This window comes from Lonchura striata, chromosome 3, assembly GCF_046129695.1.
Source record: "Lonchura striata isolate bLonStr1 chromosome 3, bLonStr1.mat, whole genome shotgun sequence".
NCBI classification, from domain to species: domain Eukaryota; kingdom Metazoa; phylum Chordata; class Aves; order Passeriformes; family Estrildidae; genus Lonchura; species Lonchura striata.
This window is the reverse complement of record NC_134605.1, coordinates 19,224,190-19,243,130: the sequence shown is the minus strand read 5'-3', so window position 1 is coordinate 19,243,130 and position 18,941 is coordinate 19,224,190. Positions and strand designations below refer to the sequence as shown.

Here is an 18,941-nt window from a genome sequence, read left to right as displayed (position 1 = left end):
ACTTGTGTAAAACATGTGGCATGTGGAATGATTAAACCATAAATCTCCAGGGGACACTTGGACTACATTCCTAAGCATTTCTTTTTTAAGATACTACATGTGCTGCTGTTGCTTGTAGGTAAATATATTTCTGCTTTACATACCAAAAGCATTTTTCAGGGTGATAAAAAATGATTTTTGGTTTTTTCAAAGTCTCTTTCAGCACTGTGGTTTGGGTGCTATTTCACCCCACATCGCAAATGCTCTCATCAAGCTTCTTTCTTCATTATCCAATGTAAACTATTATGAAGATTAAAAAAAAGCTCTGTAGGCAATTGTAAAGTTAATGGATCATTTTAATAACTAATTTTAAATTGAACCAGGCTATGCAAAATATTCTGTGCATGATATGAAATCATCAGGATTTATAATGATGTAGGCTGGAAAGAGATCCGAGTTGCACATATTCAGAGAAATTGTTTCAGATAGTCCAAAAATTGTTGCACAAATGGTTTCTGAATAAATAGGCAGACTTATCTGAAATAAAAGCATCTCTGAATTTTATTTATCTCTTAGATTTATTTGCTGTTTTGTACAAAACTAGCTTGGGCAGGATATGCGTCAACTTTATGATGTCGAAAAAGTAACCTTATTTATGGTTGCCTTTTGTCAGGCCATTTATCTGAACAGATAATTTTGGCAAGATTCCATCCTGAGGAACTCTCCTACTGTTACATTGGATTTCATTCACTGTTGCATTGTGTTGCATTCAGTGCTCTTTAAGTAACAGCAGCCACAGGGTAAAATGCTTTTATTTCCCTAACAGCCACATTTAAGGTCAATTTTACTTGACAAAAGAAAAATTTCTTTTAAAGTGAGAGGAAATGAGCAAATGCATATTAGGTATCTTCATTGTACAGCAGAGATGTTTTGAAATCTTGGAATCAGCTACCTATGCAACTTTTTATAGCAATGATGGAAGATGAAATCAAGACTATCCTGACAAAGATTCATAGATTTCTGTCTTTAAAAGTAACATATGTCTTGCTATTAAAAAAAAACATTTGTATGTATGCTTATTAATGCCACTAATAAAATTGGAAGGTCAGCTCCAGGAGCTTGGATGCTAAGCTGTGCTTGGTAAAATGTAGTTCCTGAAAGGATGTTAGGAGTCATTTAGAGATTGTTGGGTTTTTAAATTTTTTTTTTAAATTCAGTTCTCAGTTTTCTGCATAAATTGAGCATATATAATAGATTTGATCAGTGGGCTCAGGCAGATAGATCCATGTCAGGTCAATATTAGCAGACCATGGTGCCATCTTTGTTCTGATATACCAGCTTAGAGCCACTACCAAAATTCTGGGCTCATCCTCCACTTTGTGATGTAGACGTGACACATGCAGACATTTGCTCCTGTTATTTCCATTATAGGATGACAATTTCTGGTGGTAGAGCTGACACTTGGGTCTGTAGTGTTATAAACAGCTACTTTTATGCCAGATCCCCAAGAATTCTCCGCAATACACAGGCTTTGAGGACTTTGGTTGCAATTTTGTGACTTACTGCTTATTTTCCAGTAAACTGTTAATGTTGGATTATTAATCACAGAATGGGAGTTCAGCTAAACTGCATCCTTCACTGAAGCCATGATTTGATGTCCTGAAATTTTGAAAGATAAGCTTCTGTTTTATCTTAGTGTATCTAAAAAAGAGGGCTTAAAAATGCATGTCTCTGTGTTCAGTCAGGCTGTGTTTTGGGTGACATTTTCTTGCAAAAATATTCAGTGTATCTATGTAATTAGGGGATTGTTGGACAGTGAGACTCTTGGATTAAATGAAGACTGATGGAAAAAGATTAATCTATATGAGGTTTGTTGGGGCAGGATCACTGCAGAGAATGGTGTCTAAAGAGGAGAACCCTAAATCTCATCAGTGACAGCAGAATTTCTCCCACTTATTGCTCTCAGCCATGCTGTGTTATATGATAGACCCTAAGTAAGTGTTTATTCAGGTTTTTGGCTTGTTTTTAAGTTGTGTCCTGTGGTTTTTAACTAAATGTTTTATTTTATGAGCTTGCAAAAAGCCAGAAGATCACTTGGAAATCAACCAGACAATTTCACTGCACTGCATCTGTAACTGATACTTTAGACATTGATTGTTTAAGATATAATATTTGTGATAATTCAATGAGCTATTTTCATCATGTCTTTCAGATTTATCTTTTCATATAGTTATATGGATTAGTTGTACATAGTCAGATGTATAGGGTTAGGAGCGGTAATCATGCTCTGAGTTTCAGAAGTATTTGCCTGACTATACCATATTTCTTTCTGTGCAAGTTTTTGTGATCTTTCAAAGGCTTTTATTTTTTTCTAACAAGCATTAAATTTAAAATTATGTTTAAGATAAGATTTGTAATGCAAACTGTCTGTATCCATGTTTCTGGAAGCCTTGCTGTATTCAGCATAACGCTTTTATTGTCATAAGTAATTTCCCATTTGGGTGTAAAAATAGGTCTGTGAGAGATTATTCTCTTTCCAGTGGCATATATGATAGGTGAAAGGCAAAGCTGGGAATGGAAATAGATCCAGAGTTCCTGTGGCCCCCTTTGTAGGTTAAAAGTGTAAAGGTATCCGATTTAATGAGCCTGTATTACAAGTGGGCCGTTATTTTCTAGTTAATTATAATTAAAATTAGAGGATTCACTATTTCAAGGAGACACATTGAGTCATTTATCTAGTTCTCAAGTTATTCATTCTTTGCATTCCAGTGTATGAAAAAAATCTTAAAATTGATTAAAGGTGAGCTTTAAAAAAAGAAGTCCAAAGAAAAACAGATGGTCCTTTCTTCCTGGAACTGTAGCTTTGGCTTGATGAATTGTGTGCAGTAAAGTTTTCAAAAAGAGATATTACGTTTCAGTAATCTCAATTTCAGAAACATTCTTGCAGCATTTCAGTACATCTTGCCAAAGCTGGCGTCTCCAGGGAGCACTACTCTGCTCTTGGCTTTTGCTGCAGTTTCTCATCTGACATCATCAGAAGCTACTGACACATTCTGCAGTATCAGTTTTCAAGGAGAATTTCTAATGGCATTGACAGCTTCCTGCATGGTCTGACATGATAGGACTTCTCTACAGTACTTGTAATAGATAGGAGCAATTAATATTCTCATCTATTCTCAAGTAATTAGGAGTAGTTTGGGAAGTGATACAGATTATGCTGCAGTCATGTTCAGAATGTGTTATGGAACACATACTGTTCCAGTAGGTACCAAGGAACATACAAGGTAGTGTGGGATAATCAGATAATGACTAGGAGATGGCTTTAATTTTTTTCTCAACAGTTTCATTTGTGGAAGTCTTCTTGTGATAACCAGTAAGACTTCACTGGAAATAGGTATGTGTTTTAATGATGGACAATCTGGTTTTGTTAGATGAGTTTACAGTAATATTTGAATTTTAATGGTTAAATGTGCCTCAACATGTATGTGAAAAATAAATTGAAATTTGGGGTTAATTTGAGCACTATCAGATAAATTTATGGAAAAGTGAAAGAGGGTAACCAGAGGGACTAATGTCAGAGCATGGCTACCACATGAGATAATATTAATTCTAGTTTTGCTTAGTGCAGATGGAAAAGATAAATACCATCATAATTCAGTGTACAAATGTAAAGTGTGGAGGTGTTGCAGGCACCATTGATGGACATATCTTGAAGACTTCCCTGTTCTGAAAAGGTCACTAAGGCTGCTAAAGGAGGGAATTATAGCTGAAGCAGACTGGACAGGAACGGGTAAGGAAAGGACAAGATGACAAAGGAAAAAGAGGAGAATAAGCAAAGCTGACAAGCCTGGAGTTGTTAGGAGCAGAGATAACTGAGTAACTCTGTCCAGATCTTCATCTCTGGATTCAAGTTATTCTGTGGCTAACATTGCTCTCAGAGAAGACTGCAAGATGTAGGAGCTTTTTAGTCATTGTTTTTCACTCATCTGTTCACTCACATGTCGTAGCTCACAAAGGCTCAAGTTAAATGCCAGGGGGGGAAAAAAGGACGTTTGCTCTGTTTCAGCACTGGGCTCAGCCCCACCAATCTCCTGCTACACGTCAGTTGATCCATTATAGCTGTCCAAGTGTGCGAGCCTCGCCTGCAGCAAGCTCAAAGTAATTTGAGTCATCTTGTTTTTCAATGAAGCAGGGCAAAACAACTCAAATTATCCTGCCTTTGCCACAGGCTAAGAGCATACACACTGACAGCTATGATGGATCAGCTACCATGAAGTAAAATATTGTTGTCACTAAGCCTAAAAAATTTTAACACTTAACTCAATTGGAGTGCAGCTAAAGCAGTGCACTGTGGAGGATCTGTATACATTTGTATTGGCATGGAAGTGTTTGTGCTGCCACAACTACTTCCATAGGTAGGGATGGAAATGCTTCAGCATAAAGCTTCTTTGCTCAGTCAAAAGAAAATCTATAGGCGGATTTACATTAAAAATCTTACCAATCAAGCTTATTATTTATAAAAAAATTAAATCTGTTACCTACTGAACTTTCTAGTATATTTCCTGTGTCAAGTATCTTACATTAAAATAGTCTCAGAGTTTTGAGGAGCTGCAATGTTTTGTCTTCTAGCAATTCAATTATGAGCTGCCAGACTTAATTACCATAGAGTTGTTAACCTAGGTGAATTTGAAAGTAGAAGCTGAAATGCATACTCTCTAATGGCAAGCACAATTGTTATTCTACCAGTTATTCCTGGTGAAGGCTCTCTTGAAGAAATTTTAAGTGTGAATGAAGGATTATTACTTTGCAGCAGAAATGCAGCTTAAGTTGGCTGTAACCTTATATGCCTTTTTTTTTTTTTAATTTTGTAGGGAAGAAAAGCTTAGGGGTCTGTTTCCCAGTTTGTCTCATCCAGGAAAGGCATAATAGGTTTCTCCCACCCCTGTCAAGGAAAAAAAAATCCCACAACCAAAGCCAACAAGCCTGTGCTCCATTAAACTTTCCTTATCCTTTCCATCTAATAAGGACTCCATTTATCCTCTACCCCTTTCCCTCTCCAAAATGCACATCAAAAGTGTGAGATTTGATGCTAGCTTCCTTCTTTCTCCCCATATTACAAACAATAAGTGATAGAGGGAGAGGTTGTTTTGTCCAAGCTTACAGAACAAATGAGAGCAGAATTAGATGGGCATATTTTCCTGACTTGCATTCCTGTGCTGTTATCAGTGGGTTATGCAACATCTGTGCAGCTCAGCTCATCAGTTTGTGTTCCTTTCATGGTCCCCCATGGAGGAGATGAAGCATCTGAAGAGGATGCAGGCTTTGGAAGAGGTACTTTGCTGTAGAATCTCTCCCAATTCCTGACTGGCAGTTCAGATGACACATCCATGGACACTCTCACACTGTTTGGTAGAGCCTGCTTGTTCTTCCTCACAGTCTCACAATAGGAGGTTGTTTTCTGCATATCTTTGGAGATTTTGGAGTGACATAGGGCTTTTCTCCGGATATGTATTGGGCAAGACTCATCTTTTTTAACACTCAGGTTTTCATGTGCTGTTTCACTGTATTGATGTATTTTAAAAATGTGTCAGGAGAAGCTACTTTCCAGCGATCCCAGAGCCTTTGCTTTAGTTTGCTTTACTTTTGAGTGATGTTATGTTCTGTTATGTTATTCTGATTTTATATGATGCATCAAATCAAATAAAATTGAAAATAAAATTTAAGATGCATACTGTAACTAGAGGTTTAATAATCCATAATGACATTTATAGCATTTTGTAAGTAGCACTAATATGTTAGAGTTAATAATCTAATTGTCCATAATCTATAAAAATGGCATAATTTAGGAAATTAAATGAAATTTTGAGTATGAAGTGTCCAAATAATATCCTTCTGAACCACAATTAAGGCACTGAATATAGAAAGAATACTTTCCAAGAAGATAGTATGTCTCTGGGTGCTTTATATACACACATATCTTGCTGCTGCTGTAATGAGTTTTTCCCACGTTTTCACATCTCTGTGTGTGTTCCTTGGCTGAGAGATACCAATTCTTCAATGGAATATTCTTTCTAGAAGGTACCAAAGTTGTATTTTATATTTTCCATGGCCACTGTATCTGACTAGCTTGTTGACAACATTGTTCTTGCCCTGACAAGGAAATCTTCTGCTGAAAACCTTGTTTGAAGAAGTTGCTAATTGTGTTCTCACTAAACAGTAAGCTAAAGCAGGGCTTTGTACTGGCACATCCTATATTCTTCCACATGACAATGAAGCAGAGCAAAGGAAATAAAGAAAGTGTTAAGACTTGAATGTGACTTAAATTATCATAAAATTTGTCATAATTTGGTACTGAAATAAATGCATGAGAACTATGGGGAAGTCAAAGATAAAACTAACTAATCAGAGTAAGGCCAGAATATTTTTTGTTTTTTTCAGTGACCTTGAAAATCTGTGTTTTTAACATTGCCATTTGTTAATTGTTTTAGTAGGGAAAAAAAGGTTGGTTAGGCTCCACATACACTGGAAGAAATGGTATTCTGTAGAATGCATGGTAGACTACATAGGGATATATATATATATATATATATACATATATGAAAGATATCATCTGAACATATATAATCTGTTATATATCTGAATATATATATCTCTGAAATATATAATCTTAAGTGGAAATTACCATGAAAATAAGTTTAAAACAGATGTAGATTAATGTTCAGAGTCTGTTAGTGCAAGGCAATAGCAAAAGCATGGTGGTTTTTAAATGGACACCTCACATATTGAATCAAATTAACAAATAGACTGAATCATATTATTCACAATAAAACCAGGAGCATTACTGTGAATTTGTATTTGTGAATTTTATCTCTTAGTTTATCTTGTAATTTGCTTAAAGAATTCACCCAATCAGATAGTAGTCATTAAATTCATTATACTCCTATTAATTAAATTATTGGAAATGAGCATGGTTAAAGAAAACTTGCCAGGAGCAGAGATTGTACTTTATGAGAGTGTTTCAAGAACCATTTTTTTCTTTATTTTTCTAGTTTCTGCTCTCAAACCATTCATTAAATATAAAAAATAAAATAAATTATTTGCTTTGGGCTTTTAGATATAAAACTACGTAGGAAATAAGAACAACAGCAAAATGCCCAATTCTAATTGAATTTGCAGAAATGTGCTTATGAGTCTATACTGCTTAAAACTCAACGCTGTATATGCACAGTAACTTTACACCCTGCCTTCCTGTGTGTGATCTTCTATGAGCCAGCATCTTTGCAGTACCCACAGATCTTTGAAACAGGGGACATTCACAACTGCATACTTGTTGCCTAGTGGTAATTTTATGCAGCAAAACATTAGGAGTAGCAAACTGTTAATGGGCCCAATTATTTGTGCACAGTGGGATCATGATCTTCCGAGTGATTTCCCTTATTAAGCCTGGATGTCTGGTTCCCTGATGCCTCAAAAGCCCTGATCAGGACCAGACCCCTGTTGAATACAGACACACTGAATAAGGCTTTTATTTTTGACCAAGACAGTACTATGAAGAAACAGTGAGTAATCCAGTTGCAGAAAAGAGACAGGATGAATGAATATAATAGCAAAGCCCATAGTTAGGCCTTTTACCTTCCTACTTGATTCTGTAATTTTGAATCATGTATTGAATTTGTTTGCAGGGGGTTTAGTATTGTAAGTTATTCTGTTACATTGCTACAGGTAGCATACTGTAGATACCATTTTCTTGAGGGGCGTGTGTCTGTGTGTGTATGTTTGTTTTCAATATCAGCCATAATATCCCTCTTTGAGATGTGAAATCTTGGGGGATATCTAATTTCTGCGATTGAGTAGATAAGATTGTGATACAAAACCAAACAAAGGCTTTTTTCTTGGCACAACTCAGCTCTTTCTTGCTTTTGTTCATTGTCACATCCATGTTTGATATCTGCTTACTTCCAAATTACCTCTGCAATTAAAACACACTAAGGAAATTTCATCTTTGAGTGTTGTTTTCTTCTAAAGGATTTTGTGGTGAGGAAGATAGAAGTGCAGTGTCTTAGAATTTAAAAAGCTTTAGACTTGGAGCTAGCATTTTTAATACAATGCTGCAAAGTCTCGACCTGCATAAGCTGTAGTTCTCTTTATCCCCAAGGCAGTAAGGAAATTCTGATGTACAGCACATTCTCTATTCCAATAGCAGGCTTTTCTTTTTGTGCAAGCACTTTTTTTTTCCCTGCACAGAATTACATCCTAATAGGATACATATCATTACTGTGTCTGTGTTCCTAGAGATTTTAAGCTGCTTGTTTATTTTTTCAGCTCTGAAATGTTGATTTAAAGGTCAATGTGGCTAGCTATTCTCTCTGGTAGGTTTTTGCACTGCTGTTAGGCAATTTGGAACAAGAGCTGTGCAGTGTGATGCTTTTTGTATGCCTTTCCAAGCAATGCTAGTCATCCAAAATGTCAGCTGCAATAAGAAGATTATTTTAGGAAAGAAATGGATGTGCATTGTTATGGTTTCTTTAACTTTGCTGTTTCTTTGCTATGTTTTTGTCATCAATGATTTCTTAAGAATCTGCAAATCCAAAAGCAACTGTTTTCCCCCAGTCAAGTAAATGCTGCCTTTGCTAGGAAAATTCCTGTTGTCCTGAAGCTTTTAGACAACCAGAAATGCTGTGCAAAGAGAGCAAAATACATTTAACTCAGTTGAACAATATGTTGACCTAAACTGAATAACAAGTCTTACTGCAGGCTGCGCATGAGAAGGGACTGCCTTCTGCTGCTTTTTCATAAATATTACTGATTAGCAAAACCTTTCATTCTGCCCATTGATTTACTGAATTCCTCCTGTTTCCCCATGCATTCCTATTTGGCTCCCACATCATGTCTTGGACTTGTAACATGTTATTTCTGCAGCAGCACAATGCAGACACACTGGAATGGAAATCAAAGCAAGAGCTGCCTTTGCTTTGCTCAATGGCAAGCAAAAGTGGGGTTTCCTTACCCTCTTGACACTGGTGGGGTGGTGAGATGCATGAACAGCAGGCACAGTCCCCACTGGTGCATGAGCTTTATAGAAATCAGGAATTCACAGCTTTCTTGCCTGGAGGCCTTGAAGCATGAGCAAATGTGGAAATTTCTCCACAGTCATAGATGGTAAAATAGCTTGGCCCAGTGTGCTGTGCTGGAGTAAGTCAGGAGGAAACCTGGGTCCTTTACTCTTAGTCATCTATCTGTTATATAATCTCTTCCTTTTTGAACAGTCAGGACTGTTTTATCTAATTACATATACACTTAAAGACATTCTTCCAGAACACTGGATATTATTTATTGGAAAGGTTAGAAAATCAAACCTGTTGTTTATCTTAAAAACTGGATGCCTCCCAACTCCTTTCCTACTCCTTCTCCCTGACATCATATTGTCATTACATTACTGCTTCTGTTTAATTATTCATAGCCCATATATAACACTACCACTTACAGCAAGAATGGGAAACTACTGCAGTCTATCCTCTGTTTTATGCAGTTTAGTCAGGTAAAGTACAAGTCACCATCTTTTGTTGGTAGCTAAAGGTGTTTATAATTGGATGCTCACAGTGCTGTTGAAGAATGATAGCTAGAGTGAGTTTATGTGCAAGTTTTTATATAATTTAAAGCCTTATGCTGCATGAAGAAGGGCAGGAGAGAGGATGGGATCTGGCAGTTTTTTCCATATTCCCTTTGTTATGGACCCAAATCACTCCTAAGGAGCTGCTGACCTGGGAAAGTATCAGCAGGCTTCCTTAAGTGAGCATTTATCTTGCTTTTTGCTTCCATTCTTTCAGTCTACAGACTATGCTGCAATGAGAACACAAGGACTTTATGAATAACTTAGGCCTGATGTGTGATACCACACAATAAAATGGCTTAGCACAGTACAGGTTTCCATATACTAACTTAGGTGTAGTGACCTGTGTACATAAAACATATAGAAGGTCTGGGCTGAGAGCTAAGAACGATGGGAAAACACTGAAACCACAGTAGAACTTTCATAATCTCTATGTATTTTTCCACTCTGTCCTGTGGAGCCATCTGCATTTTCAGAGTTGTACATGGTATGGTTCAAGGCACCTCTGTTTCTGCTCAGAGGGATTTTGTTCTTTGGATTGTCCATTTTTATGAATTTGATATGAGGTGAAGGATCACAGAGTATCTCAAGTTGGAAGGGGCCCATAAGGAGCATCAAGTCCAACTCCCTGCTCCTCACAGGACTGCCTTAAGCCAAACCATGATCAGGAGCATCAGTCCAGGTGCTCTTTGAACTCTGCCAGGTGAGATGCTGTGATGACTTCCCTGGTGACTGACCACCCTTTCAATGAAGAACCTTTTCCTAATATCCAATCTGAAATTTCCCTGATGTAGCTTTGTGCAGTCTCCACCTATCTTCTAAAGCAATGAAATGCTTGGGCACCATTTGGCATGCAAAGATGTCCTCTTTACATAGCACTAGTGTGGAAATGAAGCCCTGATTAGTTCAATTTCAAATACTAGTGTGGCACCATTTTTGTGCCATGTATTGTAACAGTAGATTATTACATGCTAAAAGATAGCATAGTTAAATTGCATCAGTTATTTTAAAGTTAGTGTAAAGTGTGTGTAAAGTTAGTAGTAAAGTTAGTGTAAAGTTAGTGTAAGTTAGTTACCTTTTTTTTCCTGCAAGCAATTTGTTAAACATGGATAGCCTCTGTTAATAAAGCTGTGCTGACACTTCTTGATACTGCAGATGTGGGAATGTAATAGGTGCATAAATACACGTTAAATGTTGTGATTAAAGTTGAATATCCCTTACAAATGATTTTTCATAAATATAGTATGCAAATATGAAAAGATTTGCTGTGACTGCATTTCTTTTCTTAAGTCATATAACCACTGCTATTATTAACTTCTGAATATCATTGATTATCTGGATATCTGAGATGCATTAGATCCAGATTGCAGACAGCTTGTTAGTTATTCATATTCCATCTGTTTAACTGATTTAAAAATTAGAAGTATTTACCCCATGATATAGGTCACAAATCTTTAAAAATACAATTAATGTTTCTTACCAATACAGAAGAGATAATGCATCAGGTTAATGTATTGTCCAGGCTGACTGACTTACAAAGTTGATGGAAAAATGAGCGACTCTAATAAGTAATTTCTAGCATATGGTCTGTATGAGATACTGCTATGAACAGAATATAAAGGAATCCTGTGAAGAGAAGCTGAAATGGAGGGCAAGAATAACATGCTCTAGGTCACCAGCAAAGGAAAAACAGGCTTTGAGAGTAGTGGTGAGCAAAGAGGAGAATGGACAGCTGTGATGTTTTCTCTTTGATGTGCAGGATCTCTCTGCAGGTTTTCTGATGAGGTACAAGCTTGCCAAGTACACTGGCAAGGCAGTGTCATGCTCTTCTGAGCCCTGTTTAGCAAGGGAGCATCTCAGGCATGTGGTGGAGCTGGAGCCCTGATTTTTCATCCTGCTGTCTGAGCTAATGGACAGAACTTATGATATTATGTGATGTGTTGTACACCATATACTTGTGCCAAAAAGAGCCAAGAATACTTACTGAAGATAATGGGGTGTGACCTCTGAGCTGCAGGGTCAGCAGCAGTTGCACTTACTTCACTGCACTTACATTGTCTGTTTGATGGCAGGCTGCAAATCCTTGTGGGCATTAATACAAACAAATAGATATATATAATTTTTATTCTATAATCAAGTGTAAAGAAAAGCTGAAAGTATTTTCTTCTGTGAGTAATGAAAATTAAAAGGAGGCATATGTAATAAAGCTCTCAAAGGAACAGATAATTTCTGGTTTTAAATGCTTCACCTCTGAGAATCATGGCGTTATTTAGGTTGGAAAAGACCTTTAAGATTATCAAGTCTGAGCACATCCCTAAGCACTGCATCCCTAAGCAGCACATATACACAGCTTTTAAATACTCCCAAGGATGATGACTCAAGAACTTCACTGGGTAGATTGTTCCTAGGGCTAGCTTGACAGTGCTTTTGGTGAAGAATTTTTTCCTAATATCCAATCTAAACCTGGTGCAACTTAAAGCCATTTCCTCTTGTCCTGGTGCCTGTTACTTGGGAGAAGAGATCAACTCCAGCCTTGCTACAACCTCGTTTCAGGACAGCATTGACGCTATTCCTGGTCTGGTAACTTGAGTTTTGAATGCATTTATGCGTTCTTTTTTTTTACCAATCCAGAAGTCTTTTCACAATGTAACCAAGTGCTCTTAATCAGAGTTGATGACAGGTGGGCAGTAGATTGAGTCTAATATAATTTATAAAATTCTTTGGAATAACAGACACTGTGGAAGTATCAGAGTGAAATGTTGCTGAAGGTGTGTTTTTCTTTTAAACTTTAGGCTGGGCAATGCAGGTTGCAGCCTTTGTTTTCATTCAGAGAAAGTGGGAAGATGACAAGAGCCACTTCGAGAAAATGCTGGATTATTTCTGTGACATTCATGAACCACTACAACTCCTCATCTTTCCAGAGGGAACTGATCTTACAGGTAGGCTGCATTTGTAATCTTCTCAGGGAATGTTCAACATGGACATTCTTAGTTGTTTATAGAAAAAGTTAAATAAAGTCCAAGGCAGGAGTAAGACTTGGTTCCCATGGGTAGTAGAAATGATAGTAAATGATCAAACAAAGTGCTGATTCATGTGAGAGGCACAAATATAGTTGCACTGGGAGACTTTGCCAGTCTTCCTGAAATAACTTAAATTGCACAGCATCTAGTGATTGACACTGCTTTTCAGTGGTCAGTGCTTTACATACACTGCATTAGCAAAAGCAGGCTTCAAGACCTGGAATCTGTCACTCGCATGCTCCTATTTCCTGAATTTCTGTGACAAAATCATTTCGTACCAATGAAAGGGATTGAAAAGGTCTCGTGATTCTATTTGATTTCTTGCCTAATGTTTTAAGAGGGGAACATTGTTGCTTAGCCCACATAAGCACTGGAAGCAGTCTGTATCTGCCTTTATAAAGGAAATAGCTCTGTAAAACCGATGTTGAGATTATCATAGGAGTAAATGTAATGAGTTTGACTCTGTAGAATTAATTTTTAATCAAATATCTACCTTAATACAGGTATCTTATGGCATCATTAGGAAGCTGTTAATCAAAGTTGAAGACAACTCAAGTGCCTATAATAGAAAATACTGTATAAATGTTCCATGGTGGTTTGTGCCTCCAGCATTATGCCTGAATTGATAAATATTATCTTTAAATAGAAAATGAACTGCAATTAAGATTCTAACTTTTAGCTTATTTAAAATATTTTTGTTATACTTTTCATTACAGATATTCTCAAATCATATTTTATTGCAAAACCATGTCAGTAAGTAGTAGACATGGTATAAAAATAACTAGCATATGGTGCTGTTTTTCCTACTGTATTCTAAACATTCTTAAAATGGGTATGTGTGTAGTATTCAGATGCTATCACACTGTAGGGAATTATCATCACTTGATCAGCCTTCCTTGGAGAGGTTAAATTAATTGAACATTCTCGGACTGCTTCATGTGACATCCCTCGTTGAATTGGTTATTTTGTATCTATAGTTAAGAAGAAGGATGGAATTTTCTTCACTAAAAGAATGGTGAGGCAGCTGGACAGGGTGCCCAGAGAAGCTGTGGCTGCCCCATCCCTGGAAGTGTCCAAGGCCAGGCTGGATGGGGCTCTGAACAACCTGGTCTAGTGGGAGGTGTCCCACCCTGCCCGTGGGTGGGGGTTGAAACGAGGTGATCTTTAACATCCCTTCCAACCCAAACCATTTCAAGATTCTCCAAAATCATCACACTTCAACTTTTTTTCTTTGAATTCATGAGGAACTGTTTCCTTCTAGCTCTAAATTATGAGGTACAGTCTTTATCTTACTCATAGAGTCAGAGACAACTCCTTAGAGTACTCACATGCTCTGAACAGGTGTTTCCATCTCAAGATGTCTGAAAGAATTGGATTGTTTGGAATTTATTCCATAAATTATGTATGCCTTCTGATCTCTAGAGGAATCTAATATTTCTGAGAGACAAGGGATTTTTAAAGAATTGAGGACTGCTTTAAAAGAGATTTGGCTGAGGACTGAGCCGCAGTGTGCTAACATTTGTGTTGCAGAGTCCAAAAGGCAGTGGTGAAGATGCTCCCACATGAATGTAAAGCTCCTTAAGGAAACACAGGGTTTTCTCTGTGCTGTAGTTACTGATATAAATGACTTAGACTAAACTTGGGTATAAGCTGTTGATGCACTCCACTGAGAAGCTCATGGGAACAAGTTTCTTTATTTAATTAATAAAAAAACTAATTTAATTTCTGGACACAGGTTGTTGACAGATATTTTTTTTCCTCTTTGGTAAGATAATTCTGTTGTTCTGATTTCTCTTCTTTATACCTGTGTAACATGTTCTCTTTAACTTCACAATGCCCAGTGGAGATGCACTAACTGTGCTGTTCTGCTGAGGCCACCACAGGTGGGTGTGAGCAACCCAGGAGGAAGCAGAACGATGGGAAGGATGGAGTGATGGGTGGGGAAGACAATAGGGCACTGCTGTGCTGGCTTCTGACATGTTAAACTGTCCTGTGTTTACCACTCTTAAATTGCCATCAAGTATTGAATGCCTTTTGCATACTACATTTGTGCATAAAAGGATGAATAGAGATGGACAAAACCCTGTGTTTTTTTCTCTGGAAGTAAATAGCTCTCCCTCTCTGATTGTCTTCACAGGAAATATTGCTTAATATACATTTTAAAATATTGTAGGAGACAAGAAAAAAAATCCCTTGATAAGCTAATCCTGACCAAGCAGTAAATTTATGCCATATGAGAATGCTCGAGCATAACATATGTACCATTTTGAAGAAATTATTTTCAGAAAATTGTTGCCTTATTGACATATTTCAACCTCATGTTCCATCCTTTAGAGTAAGAAATAAATTGGTTTTTTTCTGAACAGTTGCTCAGAATTGTAGGGAACATTTTGCAAAAATAGAGGTAGTGACACTTGTTTTCTGGCCAAATGGTAAAACTGCTAATTACTTCTGAAAACAAAATTCCTCTGGTGCTTAAAATGAAGAGTAACATTCTACATCACTGAAGAGCAAAATTACTATGCATCTCTGTGCTGCTGTCATTTTTTATCCTCCCAGTGGTCATGTGACAATGACAGATTTACTCCTCTTTATCATATTTTCAGGTATTTGAGAATGAGATTTCAAAGAAATGTAAAATCAGACTGTATTTATATATGGGCTACTGCCTCATTTTTAGGTGGTGAAGTACTTTGGTGTGGAAGACACAACATAAATAAATTTTAGAAATAGTAACGTCATGAACCCTGAACATTGTATTTGCAGACTGGATTGCATAGAGGATGAGGTAATAATTATATAATTGTATACTTATTTCTGATAGGTCGGCCATCTTTTCACTCTGGAGTATTTGAAGGTTAAAGCTCAAAGGTATTTTATTGTAATTGTTTAAAAAGAAGCCCTCAGCAGGTAAACATGTAGCCAGACTTTCTGAAGCCCTGAAGAAAACAAAGCAACCATGAGTCTCATGGTTCCGGAAAGCTGGAACCCACCATATTGCCTGGGTTTTTTTGTTTGCTTGTTTTGGTTTTCCTGGTGTTCTTTACAAGATTGTTTGTAGTAATTCTTCAGAAAGCAGTAAAGGAAAAAAAAGAAAAAAAGAGTTGCTGTGTTGCTCTGTGCCTGGTAAAGCCTCATTCCCTCTGGATTTGTGTGTGCATCCCTGTACGTGGTTGTTTCTCTCCAGCAATGCTCCTTTTCCCTGTGTTCCCTTCCGTGTGACTTTCCTGCTGCAAAGCTGCAAAGCTGCTGCCGTGCCCTGGCTGTGGCTGCCCCGCCGGTCCCGGCACGCCAACAGCCACAGAGCCTGCCCCGCATCCTCCCTTACTCGCACCTCTGCTCTCAGAAGCTTGCCTTTACCCAGGCTTTTCTAAAGCTGGGCTGCATCGTCTTTGAATCTCTTGTCCCTGATAAACTCTATTTGCAGGGGACAATAGCTTCAAAAGTTAAGGGGAACAAACAGGTGGACAGAGTGTGATTGCACAGAGCTTTTTTCCTTGAGGAACAACTAAAAATCAAGTAGGAAATCTTGCTGAAGTTCAGATTTTGGCAGGAGTGATGTGTTGTGGATGACAGAAGGTAACGATGAACTGCAGTTGGATTTTTAACTTTGCCAGTAAATGTGAAGTGCTTTGGTAGTGCAAAGAAAATATTGATCAGAAGCACTGAAAGGGGTTATTCTAACGTGGAATAGTTTGAAAGTAGCACAAGTAAGAAAAATGGTTTCATTTTTTCTCAAAATATTAACTGTGAGCCAATACAGCTTTATCATATCTATGCAAACCTCTAATAGGTAAATGAGGATTTTATTTTTTATCCAATTTGAGAGACTTTTGGAGAACTCATTTACTTTTTCACTGTCTGGCACTATTACAATTTCAGAATACTTGAAGTCATAGAAGAACATGCATGTTTTTAACAGTGTGTTTTTATCACAAGTGAAATTAAAGGAAAAGGTAGTACTTGATACCAAATTACAGCTCACAAACTAAAAATAGCATTTTACTAAAAAAAAATTGAATTTCTTCATTTTATGCACAGCTTTTTCAGGAGCAAAAGTTATTTAAAGTCTTTAAAATCTGTAACTCAAAAAATAAAAAAATGTGTTAGCAATATTTCTTCCTTCAGTTACTTTAAATGAAATTTTGAAGTGTGGTGCTTCTAGAAAATGCTGACTTTGAGCTTTTCCAGTATTTTTAGAGTGTGGCAAATGGGATTTGGAAAAAATATGATCAAATTATTTACCAGAGATGGCATGTGACCACAAAATATTTTGGCTATAACCCTTAAATTCTTGTGTTTTTGTGTAGCTTGATAGTTGCTCTGCAGAAATGTCTAAAGACTCAAATCAATTGGATGGTTTTGCCTGTCACCACCCCAAAGAATATGCTCTGAGAACTTGCATACATTAGCTGAAGGAGATGGGGGAGGAGAGGCAAATGTATGAGACCTGAGGAGACAGGACATGAAGCAGCTGTGGAACTGTCCCACATCACCCTCAATTGATAAACTGGTGGCTTTCCATAAAAATAAGTTACTCTCCTTATTATTTTTTAACAGCAAATAGAACCAATGGGTTAAAATACTCCTAATAGGAATGATGAGCAAAAACTTGGGGAGTAAATTTGCTTTGACTTAAATACAGTCTAAGAAAGAAAACACTTGTTCCTAGAAAGCAACACTTGCTCAACTCTTCAGAGGGTTTGGTGACAGGGGACATTGCCTTTAGCCAACCTAATGATGTGAGTGGCCTTTTGAGACTGAGGTAAACTGAGTGTATTTCTAGGCCCTCCTTCAAGAGCTGTTTGATGCTATTTGTGTCCATAGTTTGGAAGAAAATGATATATGTTTCCTCTTTTTAAGTAAGTTTTTAGGCATCCTTCACTTTTTAAAAATTATTCCACCCAAGACTATTATAAACTTGCCTATGGAACAATAAGACATCTGCATAAGTTTTGCTGCACTGACAGTGCAGTGCAGCAGTGACCAGTAGCCTGGTTTATTGATTATGGGATTTTAAAGAGGCATTGGTTGTGTGAATTCCCCCAAGCTGCTGAGGATGTAAAAATGGGTTTCTAATTTCCTGGATTGGTTTTCTAACCTCTGAGTTTCATAGAATGGGGAGCATTGTATGTTCTGCCTTTTGTTGGCTCTGGTTCTGAGCAGCAGAGTTTGCTCTGAATCTCCCCCCATAAGTTTGGGCACTGGTGTCTGGCAAAAGGATCCCAAACAGCAGTGGGCACCAAGGTCCTTAACATTGGATGAAATAACAGTCAGAGCATTTGGTCATAAGTAATGAAAGAGTAAGAAACTCTTTTATTTCCAATGCCAAGATTACAGAACGGGGAGGAAGGGCATCATTCCTACTATTTTGTAGTGTGGAGGCTTATCCTCCCCTCGCTTTCAGTGTATCATCAAAGCACATTGACCTTCCTGACTTGCTGTAATAAATAATGTTTAATGCAAAAAAACCTGTGGCTTTATAGTTGTTAGGAAAGGGAGAGGGAGATGATTTTTCCAGATGACAATGATCGTTGCATTAGCTGGGAGCATTATTCTAGTTGTAAAATCCCATTACACTAGGGTCATGCAAAATGGGAGTGGAACGGTCTCTGTTATATAAAATTTACAGTCCAGAGGCAAGACAGGCATACAAATGTCAGGAAATAGCTGAATAGTGTTGGCCAGTGTGCTGATGTCCAGCTGTTCACACATTTCAGAAAGGCAGTGTAGTAAAGGGGAATTTGGAAGATGTTTTGCAGATGTTTACAGTGAGTTCTTTCCAAGTATTGGGAGGTGCACTTAGAGGAAGCTTGAAGATGATTGCTTCAAGGCAATGGGCACAGGAGGTCCCAGATTTTTCTTGCAGCTTCAATTGGGTTTTACTCAGAGAACATAACTGCCCTTTCACTCCTTGCTTATCTTTGGTGCAGGTAGAAGTGTTTTGCAAACACCAAGGAGCATTTTCATGCTCCCTCTGAAGCAAAGTGCTAGTGAGCAAACACACAGAGATATTTCTTCTGAGTGCTCATTAACTGTGTGTACTTTGAGGTGCTTAAAACTTAGAATTTCTTTTTAGACTGCTAAACTTTATGTAGATGTGTATGGCACTTGTTTCTCAAAGCTCTGATTGACTTGATTTGCAGATTGCAAATTTTCTGAAGTGAAACCCAAACTTGGATATGCTGAAAATGAAGAAGATGATACTTCTGTCCTTTGGAAACAATAATACATTACCTGAAGAACTTTTGTGATAAATTAATTTAAAATATTTTACTTGAATCATCCCAGAATCTGGAGAGGAGCTCTTGATTTGGGTATTTTTTATAGGA

General features: G+C 37.4%; 1 protein-coding gene across 3 annotated transcripts in view; it reads left to right on the top strand.

The window, feature by feature from the left end:
• LCLAT1 (lysocardiolipin acyltransferase 1) overlaps positions 1 to 18,941 on the top strand; it is a 111,948-nt gene that overhangs the window by 40,177 nt on the left and 52,830 nt on the right. For all 3 annotated transcript variants that reach the window (XM_021534868.2, XM_077781927.1, XM_021534867.2), the window contains exon 5: positions 12,382 to 12,528. In XM_021534868.2, coding sequence (XP_021390543.1) covers positions 12,382 to 12,528 — 147 coding nt within the window. The remainder of the gene's footprint in view (positions 1 to 12,381; positions 12,529 to 18,941) is intronic.